Here is a 19,303-nt window from a genome sequence, read left to right as displayed (position 1 = left end):
CCTGACCTCTGGAAAGGCTAAGAAAAGCATCAGGTGTAACCCAATCGTCGGGGCGCTTTCGGAAAAGACGATGGCGAGAAACATTCCCCATACTTTGAAGCTGAAACCGTTGATGCCTATGCAAAGGTGCTGCCTGTCAGCGAGCGAGGGGTTCATGGGGACCCTGTGCAGCGAGCCCCGTGGCCACAGGCTCAAATGGGGCTGTTTGCTCTGCAGGCGTGAGCCTGGGCTGGGGGAATTTGGGCTGTCCTGGCCTGTGTCAACTGTGCTTCTGCATCCGTTTGTAACCTCGGGTTGGTCTGGTAGTGATGCCACGTGCCCCAGCCCAGTTTCTCAAAGCAGGGCTTGAATGTCTGTAGGTTATTTCTCTTTTGTTTTTCCCCTTCCAAACTAGAATGTTTGGGTTTTTTCTTGCAGTGTTTGGGAGCAGGTGGAGTTGAGAGCCCCTTTCTGGGTCAGCACCCCGCTGCGGTTAGGATTAATCAGCTGCTGTGCGCACATCCGGGGGATACCTTGGAACTGAGCAGTAGGGATCAGGGAGGGCGAAGCCTCGGGGTGCTCGGAGCGCAAGCAGTAATTTAGGGAGCACACAGGGGCTTTCCTGGCGTGAGGCAACTGTTGGCCATCTCGGGGAGGAGGAACCTTGCTGATGGGGAGGCTGAAGCGAGACCCAGTTAATTGCTGGTTATTGATAATGAGATGCTTGGGGCTGTTGGAAGGAATTTCTGGGCATTTGATTCTGCGCCAGGGCTCAGCTCCGGCCATTGTTGCAGCGCTGAATCCTCACGGCTGCTCAGCCCGGGCTGTGTTTGAGTTGGACCAAAAGCTGTTTTAACAGCTGCCTGGGCCGGCGCAGCAGCCGGCATTAACTCTTGGGAGCCAGGCAGCAGCGATCCAGGCAGCTCCTTGTGCCGGACACGAGCATCCGTGGGGCATAGGGTGCAGGGCAGGATGGCATCTCTGGGCACTGGGCTGCTGCTGTTTGCCTCTCCACTGGAGGAAAGCGTTATTCCAAGTTGCAGAAACCATGGTTTGATGGCACAAAGTTGTTGTTTGACTCTCATATCATACGGTCAAGGTGATGGGGGTGTGTCGTTATGGGTTAAATTTACAGCTTGTGATGTGAAGATGAAAAAAGGAAGCCAAACCACTGCAGTTTGGGGTGGGGGAAGACCTCACCGATGCTGAGAGCAGAGCAAGCACCCACCAGCCCTCGCTGTTGCCTGAGTGCTGACTGTGCCAGGGCAGTGTGTGCGTGCTCTGGTTTCTGCTGAAGAAGCTCAACACCCACAAATTGAGCTCTGGGAGCAGAAAGCGATGGTGAGGGGCTGTCCCCGTGCCCAATCCCAACTGCATCTTGGGATGTGATCCAGCCTTTGCAGAGAGCAGTAACTGCTCTAAGGATGGGGGAGCACCTGGTTACCTTTTCTTGAAGCCAGGGAAGCCCAGGCTGCTGTGAAGTGGCTGGGGGTGCTCCGTGACACTCTGTCCCTTGATGGGAAAGGGACCAAAATGGTCCCAAGAGCTTGGGGAGCAGAGCTGCCGCTCTGCACTTGCAGGCACAGAGTGTGCATGAAGGCGCTTTCCTCGTCTCTTCTGGGATTCATGTTTCCTCTTAGGTGGCTGAGAGGGGACAGGGGAGGGGACACATGGGAAGGGATAAGGAGGGGATTCACAGGAAGGGACAGGGAGGGGGCACATGACATTGCTGCCAGGAAGCCTCGTGCAGATGTGGGAGGCTGCTCAGTACTAACTGTTGCTTTTTTTTCTTCTTCCCTTTTTTCAGACAGAAATTGCTAAAAGACTGAATACGATTTTAGCCCAGATCATGCCTTTTCTGTCACAAGAGGTAAGGACGCTTTCACATATGAGATGGGGGATGCTGCTTCTCTGGGGGGTGGGTGTTCCCCGGGAAGACAGCACTGTGTCCCTCAGGGGGAGATCCTGTAGTGGGAATGAACCTGGCTCCACCAGACTTGGGGTTTAGGGGTGTGAGGCTCATTTTCTCTGAGAAATGAGGCTCAGGTTCTGGGTGCATATTGCAAAACACTTGGGGGTAGAGACTTTGCTCAGCCCTTCAGGGTTTGCTTGGCCGTGGGAGTCTGCACTGAACCTGTGGGGCAAAAAAGGCTCCCCATGCACCCCATGGTGCAGGGAGGTTCACCTGGGCTGCTGCTCTCATGAGTGAAATATGGACAAAAAAGGGGGTGCCAGGGGAATGTGGGGGTGCTATGTCCCGGCTTGGTGCCCCCGTGTCCAGCTATGACCCAGCTGTGTTCCTTTGTCCCCACAGCACCAACAGCAAGTGGCACAGGCTGTTGAGCGTGCCAAGCAAGTGACAATGACGGAGTTGAATGCTATCATCGGGGTACGTGGACTTCCCAATCTGCCTCTCACCGTGTGTATACCCCTTTTATTCCTATCATTTACCATAACCAGAGGCAATCCTGCACTCAGGTGGGCTTAAAAAAGGGCAACTCGCAGCACCCTGCCCCCCCCCAGACCACCACATCTCCCCCAATCTGGCATGGAGCTAGAGGGAGGGATGGCAGCCACTGCTTGGGCAGCCCAGTCCCCCTACTGGGGCACTAATGCAGCACCAGGAATCCCCACCAACCAAATTTGATGTCCATGAGACTGGGGAGCGTCTGGGGAGTGGGGCTGGATGCCCTGACGGAACCCCTGAGCCCAGGCATGTCTCTGCGTGTGCTGTTGATGTGAAATGTGCTGTAAATCTGATGGAGTTGTTGTTCCATGCATTGACTTACCCGCTCCCGCCTTACCGGGCTCTCTCTCATAGATCTTGGATAGTTAAGACTAACACATTTTGTTATCTCTTTAATTGATATAATGGTCTCAGTCCCGCAGCAAACCTGTTCTCTGTTGGAGCTCCCTTAACCTTGGGACATCAGCGTCCCCAGCCAGCATCCTGGGGAGGTGGCCCTGGAGATCCTTTGCTGTTTGTTTTTCAAAACCCACTGCTTTTTATCTGTTTTTTTTTGAGTAACTACTTGCAGTTCTTAAGCTATGAGAATCTTTACGATTCTCTGCATTTAACTCACTTTTATAGACACTTTTCTGGTTTTGTGGGTAGCACAGATTCATGCTCTGGGCTCCTGCAAACCTTGGGGCTGAGGAGAGCTGCTGAATCCTTCCTGGTGGGGCTTTGGAAGCGGTCTGGGCACGGGATCATGCCTTGCTGGGGTGACACACAGCACCAAGCAGCTGCCTGGCCTCTTGCCTGCTCCTCGCACCTTCGCAGTGAGCTGAGCTGGCGCATCCACAGCAGAGCCAGGGAGATGCTCGGCTTTGATGAGCTGCTTTAAGTCACAGCCAGGAGCCCAGGCAGCTAGAGGCAGATATTGGAATTCAATTAAGGTAAATGAGCGGGGGTGCGTGACCCCCATTTTCAAGGTAATTGCTTCCTCGGATCAGAGCGAGTGTCCTCCCATCATTAAGCAGCCAGCCGTTTAATCGCTTTGCCTGATGAACTTTCAGGAGGCAGGAGTTATGGGCAGCTAGGAGAGCATGGAGCTGATCTGAGCAAGAGCTGGGGGGGCCGGGCAGCGGAGAGCATCTCCTCCACTGCGGTTTTTCAAGGCATGGACCCAGGGTTGTGCTGGGAAGGAGGGCTGCAAGCAAGGCCGTGTGTGGTGATGGCTGGAGAGGAGGGCACAGCTTGTCTGGAATGTGCTGCACGCCCCAGGCAGATGCGGAGCTGGTTTGGATCATGGATCCATGTTTCTTGGTGGCTGCTGCACCTGCCCCATGCCTCCTGAGATGTGAAACTGAGAGGGGTTTGGTGATTTCCAGCACCAGTTTCTCCCCGTTGTGCCTGCCATGGTTTGTTGCTGTAGGGTTGCTCATGTGGGGCAGAGCGCTTATGTTTGTTTGCACTTCTTGAATCGAAGAGGGCAGCGCGCACGGCCACGCGCCCGCTGTGTCCCGTGAGGATACATCACAGCGCTGGGGGGACGGGTGGCTCTGCCACCTCCTTGCAGTGAGCGAAGACGACTATTTATGAACTGCACCAGCAACTCTGTACAGGTGCCACGAACAGACCCAACACACACACACAAATGCACCAAATCATTAAAACCTTCTTTTTTGCCCCTTTTGAGGTCAAGAACTGTTAATTTTATGCATCTAGGCCATTGTCTCACAGTTCCTCTGCTTCAGGCTTCTGTGAAATTGAGCCCTTGATTTGGTTATAGCTCTGGAAATGATTAGACTACTTTACTAAATTTAACGCAAGTGGTGAACTTAAGTGGTGAACCATTAAATCGGTTAACAAAGGCATGAAGCATGATGTACATAATCCAATTAAAAACACTCTACATACGAGATATTCCTTGCCAGCCTTTCTCGTAAATCGTAACCTCTTCATATCTTAACCATATTTGTCTGGCAAGTGCCGAGGGGCTCTAGAAGGAAGCATCTCCGTAGCTGTGTGTCTCCAACCAGTCCTAGCCTGGACCTGGGGGTTGGGCAATGCTGACGTCCCTGTTGTCGCAAGGAGCTGGCGTTGCAGGGCTTTGGTCCACAGCCCCTTCCTGCAGGCTGACATCCTGAGCTCTGCTGGGCAAGTCAGCCCAGTTTGGGGTCCACCAGCAGATGGGAAGCCCCAGTGCACCATCCTGAGTGGGTCTGAGCTTGTCCTTCAGCTTGGGTCCACTGAAGAGGTGTTGGGAGGGTCCTGCTGTTGGCATAAGGCAGGTGGCTGCCAGCGTGGGAGTGTTTGTCAGGTGGTGAAGGTGGCTGAAGAGCTCCTGCAACCCTGCCAATTGCTTGCAACAAGCCTCCACGTGATGTGTTTTTTAAAAACAACCTTTTTCAAGGATAGGAATAAGGGGCAAGGGGAGGGGAAGTGGGCTTTTCAGCAGAGAAGACACCAAGTGAGCAGCATTGCTGAGTTCTGCTGCATCCCTCTGCGCTGTGGAGTCCCAGGCGGGTTTTATCCTTCTCCGTGGAGTCTCCAGGATGTGATTCCCGAGTGCTGCGCAGGAGGAATGTACATCGACTGCTTGCTGGGCTAAGGTGCACATGCAGTGTGGAGCAATGCAGCTGGGAAGGACCTGAGATGGCTCTGAGGAGTGTGAGCAGAGTCTGGGGATCCTACGGCACTGCAAGAACCTGCATGGGCACCCTGCCCTGCCATCGGGATATGTGCTGGGCTCATCGCTTTGTCATCTTCTCCTTACCATGGGAGTGACCTGGCTGTGCCACGGCTCCTTCCAGCGGTGCCAGGATGGAGGTCTGCAGCCCTGGCGTGATCTTCTTGCAGCCCAGCTTTGACGCCGGACAGAGGGACAAGGCTTCAAAACTGAGCTGCCTGGCAAGGAAACATTCAAAATGGATTCTGCTTGCTGGTTCCTGCCTGCCAAAGGGGAGAAAACCACCATTAAATGGTATCTTCGGCCACAGTGGGATGTTGTGTATTGACATTCATTTCCAGCCCTGCATGCCAGAGTGAGGCTGCTGCAAGTGGGCTCAGCCTCCATGGGGCCACAGTTCCTGTAGCTCTCGAAGCCATTGGATGGATTTATTTGTTGGCAGCCTAAAAAGAAGGAAGAAATTGGTATTTTTCGGCTCTGCTGGAGGGCGAGGCTCAGAGTGGTGATCATCCCTGCCTTCCCTGCTCTGGGTGCTGCTGCACTTGCTTGAGCTGGAGCTACGTTGTCTCCTGGGGCCGAGCCAAGGCTGTGACCCAAGTTGATGTTCCCAGGCTGGAGTGTTGCTGCGTGGACCCAGGAATGGCTGTGAGACCCTGTTGCTGCTTCTGTGGGGGTTTCACCCCAGGGGGAAAGCTCCTGGGAGGAGCGTTATGTGGTGCATGTATTTCTGCCCACCATGGAAGTTGGAGTTTGTGGAGGATAAAATGTTGGATCTCTGTGCTTCCCAGCCCTGTGGTGATGGGCACCACTGGAAAGCGTGCGGGAGAGGAGTGTACTGTGCTGGAAAACCATCGTGGCTGTTGTCCAGGGTGATGCTCTGATATAATGGCCACTTCAATGGGTGGAAATCACGTGAGACTGGGACTGTAAAGAGCCTCATTGATTTCAGCAGGAGCCGAGGCTGTGTTCCTCCTGCTTTGGTGTCAGAAGGATTGATCTTGGAACGTGTGCACGGCGAGGAGGCAGGGACTGTGCTCCATGACATCGAGGGACACAGTGGCACGGTGCTGGCACCATCTGGCAGAGCCCCTGGGGCTGGGGTCTGCCTTGCCGTGCTCCCCTTGCCCGACGAGAAAGGCCTCCTTGCACACACTGGTTTGGGGGCACGTCCTCAAATGGAGGCACTGAGGATATGTCCCCTCCTCTGCCCTGTGGATGGAGCAGCCCAGCCGCAGCAAACAACCTCCTGCTTTTGAGGACACAATGATTTATGCTTTTCCTATAACAGCACTGCAGAGGCCTAATTGCCTCCTTGATTTGGCTTCTGCCACAGCTGAGAGCTCTGCGCTGCCTGGAAGAAGCTGCATTTTAAGATAATGCATCTCCTTTGCCTGAAACTGCAGCTACTGCCTTCCCGCTGTCACTCTGGGCTGCATCCTTGGTGGGGATTTCCCTCTCCCCTCACACAAGGCTTAAAAAGCGGAGCTTGGTAGGAGTGGGTCACCCATCTGGTCCCGCTGTGCCCGTCCTGCTGCTCCCTAAAACACGTCCTTCATCCAGTGGTGGATGAACTGTGCTTCATGGCCTCAGTGTGGGTTCTGAAAAGCTGCATCCTGCCTCCTGCAGCCAGGTGTTTGGGCTGGTGGGGCATTTGCAGGGTGCACCCAGGGGTGTGTGGGTCATGCAGCCTGCCCTCAGCCTCTCTGAGGCTGCAGGGCTGCATGCACGGCTCTGTAGCAGAGCCCCTTGCTGCAGCGCAGGCGTGCAGGGGCTGCCAGCACTCGGGGGCTGCAGACAGGAGGGCACCAGCCTTGCTCATCAGCCGGAGGAAAGCTTTTTAAGTGCACCTTCTGTGCACAGTGGGGCTGAGCTGTGCCCTGTGCCAAGCTTGAGTGCAGGACCCCTCAGGTTAAACCCACTCCTCCTGATATCCCAGTGTGTTTTGTGGGCTGTGTTGCAGTGACTGATGCAGCCCTAGGGGGGATCACCCACCCCCATTGGGATGTGCTGGGATCATCCCAGTGCTGCAGAGCAGTTTGGGGCACCTGCTTGTATCCCCTTGCACTGCTGGCGGAGATGTGCTGAAAATTCTTGGATGGAAATGCTGGAAACATACCTGGGAGGTGTTTTTGGTGTTCTCCTGCCGTGCTGTGAGCTGAGCTATGCTGCAATGGCGTGGCTGCAGCCCCTCGCTCCCTGGCTGTGGCAGTGCAGGGCTGGGACTGAGCCCCTTTGAGACTTGCAGGAAGGGCCCTCGCCTGCTCTCTGTCTGTCTGTCCATGTAGGGAGGTGGGTTGGTGTCTGTCTGTGCCTCTTGGGGCTGAAGGCAGTGGAGTGGCAGCCCTCTGTCTGTGCTCCTCAGGGTACAAGGGCTGGGTTGGTGTCTGTCCATCCATGCCCCTCAGGGTGCAAGGGATGGGTTGTGGCAGTCTGTCTGTCCACGCCCCTTGGGATTGGAGGCAGTGGGCTGGCATCTGTCCGTGCCCCTTGGGGCGCAAGGGAGCGGGTTAGTGGCTGTCTGTCCATCCATACCCCTCAGTATCAAAGGCAGCAGGCTGGTGTCTGTCCGTGCCCTTCGGGGTGCCCCATGCAAGGGGTGGGTTGGTGATGCATCCGCTCACCATGCCACAGGATCCTTCTCTGTGCACAGCACGGATTGCTAGAAAGCTGCCAGATCTGGTGACGACTTCTGCCATGCTTGGTGGCACCAGGGAGGGAGAAAACCTGACTGGAGCTGGTTGTGAGCACCGTGGGGAGGTGGGAGAGGCTCCTCTGCAGTTTGGGTGTCTCCCTAGCCCGCGATTCTCGCTGGGGCTTGGTGTCCCAAATGCTGTTGTCCCCAGCAGCTAAATAGGTGCTGCTTGAGGTGGCTGTGGGTGCAGGCATGAGGGTTGGAAACATAAACATCAGCTCTGAGACCCTCCTGGCTGGACCACTGCCGTCCTTGGGTGGAGGAGCCAGGGAGGGGTGGCCTTGGGGCTCCTGGCAGTGACACCACCAAAGGTGGGCCCTGACTCATAGCCAGCATCTTGGATTTCAGCTTGTTTCCTTTGAGTTTGTATTGAAATAGAAACATAAGGGATGCGTTTGGTTTTCTCTTCCTCTCCCCAGAGCTGTAATTCAGCTTTTTCCTGTTAAAAACGAGCAGGCAATTCCTGCAGCTGGGGCTCAAGGCTCCCCAAAGCCCTGGAGAGGAGGGGAGCAGCTGGGGGGGCCATGCACCCTCCCGTGCTACCTGCCTGCATGCTGGGGGCTGTAGGGAGAGGATGCCTGGGCAACCAGTGCACCTCCAGTGTGGCCATCCTCATCCTCCAGCTGCATTGGAGTGGGCCGGGACCAGCAGTGTGGCGAGATGAGGCCGAGGTACTGCGTGTGCAGTTTTCTTTTCCCCATCAGGTGCCTTAAAGCTGGTCCTGAGCAAATACGCAAAGCTTTTCCTTTCTGAGGTGGCCTCCGAGTCTCGAGGATGCTTGGGTTTCCTCTCTCTGAGCTGGCTTAGCAGCTGGCACTCCAGTCAGATCCAGTTTCTGTGTCCTGACTCCTGTTTGTTTGGGTTTTTGCTTATATTTATTGAAAAGCAAGCCTGCAGCGATGATGGGAATTACCTTGAATGCAGGATGACTCCTGCACCCTGGTGTGGTGTGTGTGTACTATGCGTGCACTTGTGCCACCCGGCCGTGTCACGGGCAGGTGTGGTGGGGATTGTCCCTGCTGCTAACAGGGCTTCTCCTTCCAGGCAGCCGAGCAGGGCAGCTCTGCCGGGCACCCCTTGCCACCCTCCCGTGGCACTGGGCGTGCCCGTTCCCAGCACTGCTCCTGCTGCTGTGCTAGTGCTCGATGCCTCGCATCACCCGCGGTCCCGCTGCCCCCTCCCCGGCTCACTGGTGGTTTCATTGCAGCAGCAGCAGCTCCAGGCGCAGCACCTCTCGCACGCCGCCCATGGGCCCCCGGTCCAGCTGCCACCGCACCCCTCAGGGCTCCAGCCGCCGGGCATCCCGCCGGTCACTGGCAGCAGCTCGGGGCTGCTGGCGCTTGGCGCCCTGGGCAGCCAGGCCCACCTCGCTGTCAAGGATGAGAAAAACCATCACGACTTGGACCACAGAGGTGAGAGCGAGGGGCTGGCTCCTTGTGGTCCCTGGGGGCTGTTCGTCACTGCATCCCCCAGGGTGAGAAATGCCCTGGTCCGAGCATGTGTCTGCTCCTGCCGCCCAATCCCTTGGGGAGTGGTCTTCAGGGGACAGGCTCCTGATTTGGTGGATGCAGCTTTCGCTAAATGATGCTTGAAGACCTCAGCTCGGCCTTGGCAGCTGAGGAGGTGTTGGGAGGTGTTGTTTCTGTTGCAGCAATTCCCAGTGGCGGCTTTCAGGTGATTCTAAAGCTCTCCCTGCTTTTCATGTTGAGTGAAGTCAAGTTGCCCCTTGGGAGCATCCTTGGGAACAGCTGGGGGCTGGTGGGGTGTTTGAGGTGGCAGGGGAGGAGGGGACCTGCCTCTAGACCGCTCCATTCTTGGCTGATTTAGGGCAAGGAATCAAATTGCGCTGAGAAATCACTGTAGCAGATTGACCTCTCTTAGACTGATTTGCTGATGTGCTCCTGCTTTTGCCACACGGGTTTGAGTCCTCATGGGGTTTGATGGACTCTAACTGCAAAACTTGCATCCCCATCGAGCCATGCCTTAGTGGTGAAGCAACCTTCCTCCTCTCCGTCACTGCCAGAGACTTTTGATGGCCTGGAAACCAGAAATATTCAATATAAAATTTGGGTTTTATTAGTATTAGCAATAGGACAATCCTTTTAGAAGACAAAATGATGCATGAGTTCAGTCACAAACCAACAACGAGCTCAGAGGAGGCTGCACATGGAGATGAATCAAGGGCTGGAGCACCTCCCATGTGAGGACAGGCTGAGAGAGTTGGGGTTGTTCAGCCTGGAGAAGAGAAAGCTCCAGGAAGACCTTGGAGGCCTTCCAGTGCTAAAAGGGGCTACAGGAAAGCTGGAGAGGGGCTCTTGAACAGGGAATGCAGGGACAGGATGAGGGGAACTGTTTTCAGCTGAAAGAGAGGAGATTCCCAGGTTTCCCAGATCAGTGGTGGCTGCCCCAGCCCTGGAGGTGTTCAAGGCCAGGTTGGATGGGGTTTTGAGCAACCTGATCCAGTGGGAGGTGTCCCTGCCCATGGCAGGGGTTGGAACTGGGTGAGCATTGAGATCCTTTCCAACCCAAACCATTCCATGGTTCTATGAAATTCCCTGGAGATCCCACGACAAACAGGCTGTTTGTGTACAAAAGAATGGCCAAACCACATCCCATTAATGTAGCTGCAGAAGTGGTCTGTCAGGACCTTCTCACGAGTTGGTGACTTTGGGTACAAGAGCCTTAGGCTGATGCCATGCCGTTTGCATTTCACAGCATTTCCCCTTTCCACTGTGTGTTGTGCCAAATAAATCACTCTGCCAAAAAGGAAGGGGCAGGAGGCTGGATGGAGAGAGGACAGGAATTATGAATCAAAGTCAAAGAGAGCTGAAAGGTTTTGAGTCAAGAGAGGAGACCTTGCAAGGAGGAGCTCTATGTTTATTTTTCTGTTTAAATACTTGTTCTAACTTGCTGTATTTTTCTCTCCTGTCTTTATTTTGGCTGTGACCTCACCTGGGATGCCAACTTCTTCTAAAAGAGCGAGACTCAAGTGCAGTAAGTGCTGTTACCTCATTCTTTCTCGATTTCTGGTGGCTGCGTGGTTTTGGTTTATCTATTGACAGGCTGAGAGAGTTGAGCTTGTACGGCCTGGAGAAGAGAAGGCTCCAGGGAGACCTTAGAGCAGCTTCCAGTACTGAAAGGGGCTCCAGGAAAGCTGAAGAGGAGCTCTGGATCAGGGAGTGCAGGGATGGGATGAGGGGTAATGGGTTTCAGGTGAAAGAGAGGAGATGAAGATTTGAGGTCCCTTCCAACCCAAACCATTCCATGATTCTGTGATTGGTTTCAAGCCAGGCTTTAGGGATGCCTTTTGCAGAAGTCCTGTTTGAAAAAGCAAGCAGGAAACCCCTTCCCCTGGCTGGAGGAGCTGTTGGATGTACCGGGATGACTGGAGCCAGTTATGAGATTGGGTTTAAATCTTTTTGATTGCCACAGAGCATTGCGATTCGGTTTCAGTTGCCTAAGCTCTGTGAACGAGCGCAGTTGAGTCTGTGGCAGCTCCAAATCCTGTGGTGATTAGGAAAGCTATTTTATTCCTGATCACTCGTCTATTATCTTGGGTCATCTAATCTGTTGGGATGGGGTTCCAGCTATTACGCTGTGTTAAGTAGGACTTGGAAGGTCAAGCAGTTAACTAACCAGCTAAATAACCGTGGTGGAGGGCAACCGGCACCTCCAGTACGGCTGCTTTTTATTTGCATCCCTGTCGCCTCACTCTAACAGCAGCTGGGTTTGTGCTTTGCCTGGGTGCGGTGTCTGAGCGTGGGTAGGGAGGGTGGGGGGGTTGTCTCGGTTTTGGTGGGCAGAGGCTGGTGGGGGGCTGCCCTCAATGGAGGGGACTCAGCCCATGCTCCCCGCCTCTGGAGTGCATGATGTGGGGGGCTGACCTTGTCTCCCACCCCTGGGGTGCACAGTGTGGGGGGCTGACCTTGCTGGGGGAGGTGTGTGCTCAGCCCATGCCCCCCACCCCTGGGGCACACAATGCCGCATGTCGGGGTAAAGCTGTCAGGACAAAGCCTGGCTGAGCCACAGCTTCGCAGTAATTTCCTGCCATCCCTGAGCCCACAAATGAGCCTTTTGAGAGCCAGGAGGGAGGCGGATGGGAAGAAAAGCCCCATTTATGGGGGGAAGGAGGGGAACTGGGCATCATTAACCTGCTCCTTCAGCAGGGAGGGGGCCGTCAGGGCTGGGCAGGTTCCTGATCCATAAAATGCAATCCCAAGGATTCCCTGCGGAGGTTGAACGCACCCGATAATCAGCGTTACTCATTCATATTTTCCTAGCCTTGCCTGCGCAATAAAAAAATATTTAGTTGCTTGGCGTCGGGCCAGCAGCAGGGCTGGGTGGATCGATGCCTCTAAACGCTTGACATGAGTCTCTGGTAGCTGCGAGGGGTTTTCAGCATGACTGCCTGAGAAGAAAGAGCCCGGTGTTATCCAAAGCTGCTTATTGGGTACCGAGGAGAAACATGAACTGCTTTAGTTCTCCCTTTCAGCCGGGGAAGAAAGGCAAGGCAGAGGAGCTTAGGAACGTTTCTACTGAGCAGGGGTGGTGGGCGCTGCTACGAGATGTGGAGTGATGAGGATTTCTCCCTCTGCTCAGAGAAACTCATTGAAGGTCGTCTGCGCAGGGCTGGGCTTTCTCCAGTGCTCACGAGGTTGTTTTGTGCTGCCATTTTTGCTCCCAGCCCAATCCCAGCATGCAAAAGGGGCTTTTCTGGGAATACTGGCCTCTCCTGGGCTTTGTTGCTTGAAAGGGGCATTGAAAGCCCCCACCTAGCGGAGCTGCTCCCGGTGATGGCTATTTTCCAAGTGGTTTTTGGATGCCCTTTGGCTGGGCAGAACACGGTGGCTCGTGGGGCTTGACTGGAGTCAGGGTGAAGTGGTTCCTTTGATCCCTGAATCATGGAATGGTTTGAGTTGGAAGGGAGCTTTACAGGTCACCCAGTCCAACCCTCCTGCAGCGAGCAGGGACAACCTCAACCACATCATGTTGCTCAGAGCCCCATCCAACCTAATGAACACCAGGGAGGAGGTCCCAGTGCTGTGACGCTGTGCTTCACCCATGGGTACCAGCCCTTGTACAAAGCCCTTCTCCTGCCCAGGGCTGGAGTGAAGCTCTGATGCTCCCCTGGAGGGCAGAGGGTGAGAAGGCAGGTCTAGTTTAGAGGATCATGGCTTTTTCTTCTCTCTGCATTGCCCAGTACCTGCTGGTGGATCCCACAGAGCTTCCTCCCAGGGTTTATCTTTCTTAACAACCACCAGCACCCCTCTTTGTTGTGCTTGCTCTCGCAGTAAATAGGCTTGGGTGCCCACAAGCATCCTTGCTGGAATAGAACAGCCGCCTGGGGCTTGGAGTGATGCTCAGAGTGGTGGTAGCCATCCTCCAGCCTAGGCTGGACCGTCCCCAGCTCCTTGGGGTCTTACCCAACTGTTAGTATTTAGCACTCTGGGGCAGAGATGGATTTTGGGCTCAGTGCTGGCTAGAGGCCACTTTGTGGCACCTCCTGTAGTCCCATTTCCTTGTATTTCCAACTTAAAAGTTTCATTTATTATTGCAGAACAATTCCGTTTCACCCTCGGAAAGCCTGCGAGCCAGTGAGAAACACCGGAGCTCCACAGACTACAGCATCGACTCCAAGAAACGGAAAGCAGAGGAGAAGGACAGCATGAGCCGATATGTGAGTGGTGGGGATGGTCTGCAACTGGGAGGCGGAGAGCTGTGGAGGGATGCAGCGGTGCGAGGCACAGGGTGTGCAGCATGTGTTTGTGCAGGGCTTTGGGTGGGAGAAAGCGGGGTTTGGGTAACGCTTCCCAGATGTGGTGTGGGTGCCCTGAGTTCGGCTGTTTCGGGGGGGTTTGGATCCCCAGGCCTCCCTCTGCCCCAGGGTTTGGTATCTCTGTGGGTTGTGACTCACTTTGTGTTTCAGGACAGCGATGGTGACAAGAGCGATGACCTGGTGGTTGATGTCTCCAATGAGGTGAGCTGGGCTGTTGGGCATTTTGGCAGTTTTGTTCCTCTCCCTGCACCCTGATAGGGGTTTGTAGCATGAGGGGTGATGCCTTAGGGTCCCTCCAGCACCAACCCCGTCCCTGTGTGGAAGAGGAGCCAGAGGGAGCCCTCCTCGCTTCTGCAGGTGCCAGTGCTTTCTCCTGTCTTGCAGGACCCTGCCACCCCCCGGGTCAGCCCAGCCCATTCGCCCCCAGAGAACGGCATAGACAAAGCCCGCGGGCTGAAGAAGGGGGATGCACCAAACAGCCCAGCCTCGGTCGCCTCCTCCAGCAGCACTCCCTCTTCCAAGACTAAAGACTTGGGCCACGTATGTCCTTCGCTCTGCCAGGGTGTTGGGGGTGGCACCCACGGCTGCCAGGGGTGCTTGCTGGGTCTGGGGACTTTCTGAGCCAGGAGCTGCAGGTATCAACAGTTGAACCTCATCCATTCTTGTTTTCATCCCTTCTCCATCCAGAATGACAAATCGTCGACGCCTGGGCTCAAGTCAAACACTCCAACACCGAGGAATGATGCTCCGACCCCGGGGACGAGTAGCACCCCGGGGCTGCGGCCGATGCCTGGCAAGCCGACTGGCATGGACCCTCTGGGTGGGTACCGGTCCCCTGGGTGCCCTGTGGTCCCCCAGTGCCTCTACTTTGCCACTGTACCTACCAGTGCCCCTTCTTTACTGCTGTCCCCCAGTGTCCCCTCTTTGCAGCTGTCCCCAGTTTTGCCCCCATTGGAGAGACAGCAGTTTGGGGGGCAGCTCAGGTTTATCAGGGAGCTAATCCAGCTCAGGACAGTGCCTTGGGGTTTATCCTTCCTGCACGCATGGGACTGTGCAGCTCCCTTTGCCTTGTTCTTGCTAAACACTCAATCGTACGCTTTAGGGCAAAACAAGAAGCAAAACGCTGCCATTAATGCAGAGAAGGCACCATGCAGGCAGGGTGCTGGGCATGCCTTGGCTGCTCCTGCCCCTGGGAGCTTGGAAACAGCACAGGGAGGGTGAGCATGTCCTGCGGTGGTCCTTGCAGACCACAAACTTTTGGTTAATGCCCCAGTCCTTCCCCTTTCTGCCAGGGAAAAAGGACAGGGATGCCAGCAGCTCAGATAGTCTCTACACCAGAGGTGGGGAGAGGAGAGAGATCCAGCCATTGCACACCATCCTCTTGGGCGAGCGGGGCTGGATGCTGTCAGGCTCCATCCCCTGACCATGTTCCTCCTGCAGCCTCAGCCCTGCGGACGCCCATCTCCATCGCAGGCTCCTACGCGGCTCCCTTCGCGATGATGGGGCACCACGAGATGAACGGCTCGCTCACCAGCCCTGGCGCCTATGCGGGGCTCCACAACATCCCCCCGCAGATGAGCGCCGCGGCCGCTGCCGCCGCTGCCTATGGCCGGTCGCCAATGGTGAGCTTTGGAGCTGTACGTAGCACTTTTAGCTCCTTTCTCGCTGGTGGGGGGTGTGGGGAGGGTGTGAGAGGGTGCAGGGGGTGCTTCCCTGTGAATCTGGGGCTCCTTATGAGCTGCGTTTTGAATCTGCTGCCGTCAAAGGACACTGGGTGGGAGATACCTCCCTGTGAGGTGATGCATTTGTGCCACTCCCTTGGCATTTATCCTTTCCCCGTGGGATTGTGCAGGCCCCTTCCCCTTGCTCTTGCTGAACTTTCAATCCTATGCTTTAAGGCAAAGAAAGAAGCAAAATGCTGCCATTGATGCGGGCGGGGTGGGGTTCTGCGGCCAGGGTGCTGGGCATGGCTTGGCTGCTCCTGTCCCTGGGGCCTCGGGAACAGCATGAAAAGGGTGAACGTGGAACTTCTGGCTGGTGCTCCAGTCCTTCCCCTTTCTGCCAGGGAAAAAATAGCCATTAGATATTCTTCATGAAGAGGCCCTGGCCCAGACTGCCCAGACCAGTGCTGGCTGCCCCATCCCTGGAGGTGTTCAAGGCCAGGCTGGATGGGGCTTGGAGCAACTTGATCCAGTGGGAGGTGCTCAGGCTTCCCCCATGGCAGGGGGGGTTGGAACTGGATGGGCTTTGAGGTCCCTTCTCACCCAAACCATTCCATGATTCTATTGAGAAGTGAGGGAAAAGAGGCAGCTGCTGGGTTTCCCCATGCCTGCCCAGCCTTGCGGACAGGGAGCTGTTTGCTTGCGTGCCCAGCTCGTTCCTGGCCTTATGTGTATGTGTCTCTTGACAGGTTGGTTTTGATCCGCATCCGCCCATGAGGGCTCCTGGCCTGCCCTCAAGCCTGGCATCCATCCCTGGAGGGAAACCGTAAGCCCCTCTTAGTTTTTTTTTATGCACCGGGTGGGGATGGATGTGCCCAGGAGGGGGATGAGCATGCAGCTTCACCTGGGGCTGGGTCCATCCAAGCCCCTGGAAAGCAGTAGTGGCCTCTGGTGCCAGTATGAGACGACCCAGCAGTTGGATTGTGATGCCACCTGACCCCCACTTTCCACTGGGTGCGCAGCAAAGCTCTGCCTCCGGGGCTGACCCCCCTTTTGCTCTCCCCTGGCAGAGCCTACTCCTTCCACGTGAGCGCCGATGGGCAGATGCAGCCAGTCCCGTTCCCCCACGATGCCCTGGCGGGGCCTGGCATCCCACGGCACGCCCGGCAGATCAACACACTGAGCCATGGAGAGGTAGTATGCGCTGTCACCATCAGCAACCCCACCAGGCACGTCTACACCGGGGGCAAGGGCTGTGTGAAGATCTGGGACATCAGCCAGCCGGGCAGCAAGAGCCCCATCTCCCAGCTGGACTGCCTGGTAAGGGGGCTTGGGGCAGTGCTGCCTTGCATGGGAGCTGGAACATTCTGGATGCGTGTGCAAGCCACATTGGATTTCTCCTGTCCCCAAGTGTGTCCCCCCTGCTTTTCCCCACCTATGATGCAAGGAATTATTCATCACCCACCTCTTCCCCGCTCTAGAACAGAGATAACTACATCCGCTCCTGCAAACTCCTCCCTGACGGCCGCACGCTGATTGTGGGAGGGGAGGCGAGCACGCTTACCATCTGGGACCTGGCATCCCCTACACCCCGCATCAAGGCTGAGCTGACCTCCTCCGCCCCTGCCTGCTACGCCCTGGCCATCAGCCCCGACGCCAAAGTCTGCTTCTCTTGCTGCAGCGACGGCAACATCGCCGTCTGGGACCTGCACAACCAGACACTCGTCAGGTGAGCCAGCCTCGCACGCGGACATGGCAGGAGACCACCAGAGCGGTTGCTTTCCTCTGTAATTGGGGTCGTTCTGGCTGCATTAGGACCTTGGGGTTGGCAACAAAGCACTTACCTTGCGATGCTTTGTCTGTAAGTGGGCCCAGCAGGCTCACCTGGGCTGGTTCCCCTTGGCAAAGGATCCTCCCTGGATAGATTTCCAGGTGTGCTTGGTGCAGGGAAGCCTTGTAAACGTAGCCTGAGCACGTGCTAGTATTCCCCTTGAAGACTTATGTATTTTTGTTTGTTTAAAGGCAATTCCAAGGCCACACGGATGGTGCCAGCTGCATAGATATCTCACACGATGGTACGAAGTTGTGGACGGGGGGGCTGGACAACACAGTGCGCTCCTGGGACCTGCGGGAAGGGAGGCAGCTCCAGCAGCACGACTTCACCTCCCAGGTAAGCTTGGGGACCCTTGGCCAGGATATTCCTCCCTCCTGGGGTCTTGTACAGCCCCTTGCGGAGACCCCAGGCAGGGGTTTATCCATCCATGGAAACTGGAAAGCCTGCTCAGCAGCTGGCTCATGCGCAGCTGTAGAAGAGGACTCTTCCTACTGGGAAATAGTTTGTGTAGCCCCCTGTTAGCTCTGGGCATGGCTGTCCCTGCTGTTTCAGGTGTAACCCAAGAGTGTTCAAGACAGTGAGAGCTGCAGGGTTCCCCTGGCTCTTGTTTCAGCTGCTTTCATCCCTTTTTCATCTGCTACAAGATTAAGCTGCTGTTAGAAAAGCAGTGCTTGCTCAGGGATGCCTGTAGATGTTATGGGCTCTGGGTGCCCTTCAGGTGGGACAGCTGTGGGTCTCGGGCACCAACTGCCTCCTGCAGACCCTTCCAGAGGAGTAAAACTGGCAGCTTGGGTCCCCTCAGCAAGTGCTGGAGCCGCCCCAGCATTCGTGGGTCTCCTGCGGCTGCTCCAAACTCTTGGATGTGCCTCTCCAAACCTTGCTGCACCCCATGAGGGCTGGTGAGGCTGGCGTTGGTGATCATGAGTAACCACAGCTTAGAGTTTATTTAGTCTTGCTGCCTTCCACGCTGCGTTGTCCTCTTCTGGAGGATGCCAGGAAGGTGCTTTCTGTCCAAAGACAGAAGTCCTGTTCCTGGGAGAGGCTGTGTTTCAGCTGGGGCAAGAGCCAGGGCTATGCTGCAGGGGCAGATGCCATCCACCGGCTCTCACCATTGCTATGCCTACATCTCAGCTTCTGGGGGCACTTTGTGCTTTACGAGGACCAGGCTGCATCTTTCCCTGCCTGTTGGACTGTTTCTCTTCTGCATTGCTGGTCTCAGTGCCAGTGCTGCAGGCAAAGCCGGCGTGTTATTAACATCACCCCCAGCTCAGCTCATGCCTGGGCCGTTGGCGTCTCTCTCCAGTGGGGAATTGCCAGGGACAAGGGGATGGATGGTGCCTGTTCAGGCAAAGGGCTGTGGTTAGAGCTAGAGCTGATGGGTGCAAACCCCACCCTGAGCACCCCTCTTTTTTTTCCTCCCAGATCTTCTCACTGGGGTACTGCCCAACGGGCGAATGGCTGGCAGTGGGCATGGAGAGCAGTAACGTGGAAGTGCTGCACCACACGAAGCCGGACAAGTACCAGCTGCACCTCCACGAGAGCTGCGTCCTCTCCCTCAAGTTTGCCTACTGCGGTAAGCGGCTCCAGCCCTAAACGAGACTCTGGCCCTGAGCGTAGCTCCTGGGCTCCTTCGGTGATAGCTGGGGATGCGTGCGAGAACCACGGCACAAGGGATGATGCATGGCATGGTGCAGGGGGCTGAGCTCCTAGCAGGATCCATCCCGCAGGTGATGCATTTGGGCATTATCCCTGTCAAATGATTCCAGTTGTGGTTGCAAATTGCCACATTGTGGGAGGTGAACCATCACCATCACCCTTTGCGTGTGTGGGGCTGGGTTGAGTCCTCTCAGGAGAGGGGCTGGGACAGGCATCTTTGGAAAATCTCCAGCTTTTCCAGTATCTCCAAAATCCTCAGTTTCTGAGGGCAAACAGTTGGAAGCCTCTGGGTGAGGGAGAGGCTGTCTATGGGGTCCGGCCAGTGGCATCGGTGCTGTGGGTTGAGGCTCCACAGCAGCAGCTTTCAGCTGCTGACACTGTGTTTCTTGGGCGCAGGTAAATGGTTTGTGAGTACTGGAAAAGACAACCTGCTCAATGCCTGGAGGACGCCCTATGGAGCAAGCATCTTCCAGGTAGGAGGCTGCATCTTGGGAAGGGCACAGGGACCCTCCTTTCAGCATTGTTTTGGGGGGCTGCTAGCCCTGGGGAGGGGTCAAATCCTTATGGGGT

At 55.8% G+C, this 19,303-nt stretch overlaps 1 protein-coding gene across 7 annotated transcripts in view; it reads left to right on the top strand.

The window, feature by feature from the left end:
• The window catches only part of TLE3 (TLE family member 3, transcriptional corepressor), a 32,274-nt gene that overhangs the window by 10,551 nt on the left and 2,420 nt on the right, over positions 1 to 19,303 (top strand). Inside the window, exons 6-20 of one of the 7 annotated variants that reach the window (XM_054077274.1) lie at positions 1,787 to 1,849; positions 2,294 to 2,368; positions 9,017 to 9,218; positions 10,784 to 10,800; positions 13,364 to 13,483; positions 13,733 to 13,783; positions 13,967 to 14,122; positions 14,270 to 14,402; positions 15,023 to 15,204; positions 15,993 to 16,069; positions 16,314 to 16,563; positions 16,725 to 16,972; positions 17,266 to 17,413; positions 18,500 to 18,650; positions 19,130 to 19,206. In XM_054077274.1, coding sequence (XP_053933249.1) covers positions 1,787 to 1,849; positions 2,294 to 2,368; positions 9,017 to 9,218; positions 10,784 to 10,800; positions 13,364 to 13,483; positions 13,733 to 13,783; positions 13,967 to 14,122; positions 14,270 to 14,402; positions 15,023 to 15,204; positions 15,993 to 16,069; positions 16,314 to 16,563; positions 16,725 to 16,972; positions 17,266 to 17,413; positions 18,500 to 18,650; positions 19,130 to 19,206 — 1,950 coding nt within the window. Of the gene's footprint in view, positions 1 to 1,786; positions 1,850 to 2,293; positions 2,399 to 9,013; positions 9,219 to 10,783; positions 10,801 to 13,363; positions 13,484 to 13,732; positions 13,784 to 13,966; positions 14,123 to 14,269; positions 14,403 to 15,022; positions 15,220 to 15,992; positions 16,070 to 16,313; positions 16,564 to 16,724; positions 16,973 to 17,265; positions 17,414 to 18,499; positions 18,651 to 19,129; positions 19,207 to 19,303 lie in introns of all 7 variants that reach the window. The other 6 variants (XM_054077272.1, XM_054077273.1, XM_054077269.1 and 3 more) reach the window with 6 other exon arrangements.

The sequence above is a fragment of the Cuculus canorus genome, chromosome 12 (genome assembly GCF_017976375.1).
Source record: "Cuculus canorus isolate bCucCan1 chromosome 12, bCucCan1.pri, whole genome shotgun sequence".
Lineage (NCBI taxonomy): Eukaryota > Metazoa > Chordata > Aves > Cuculiformes > Cuculidae > Cuculus > Cuculus canorus.
This window is presented reverse-complemented; position numbering and strand designations above follow the sequence as displayed.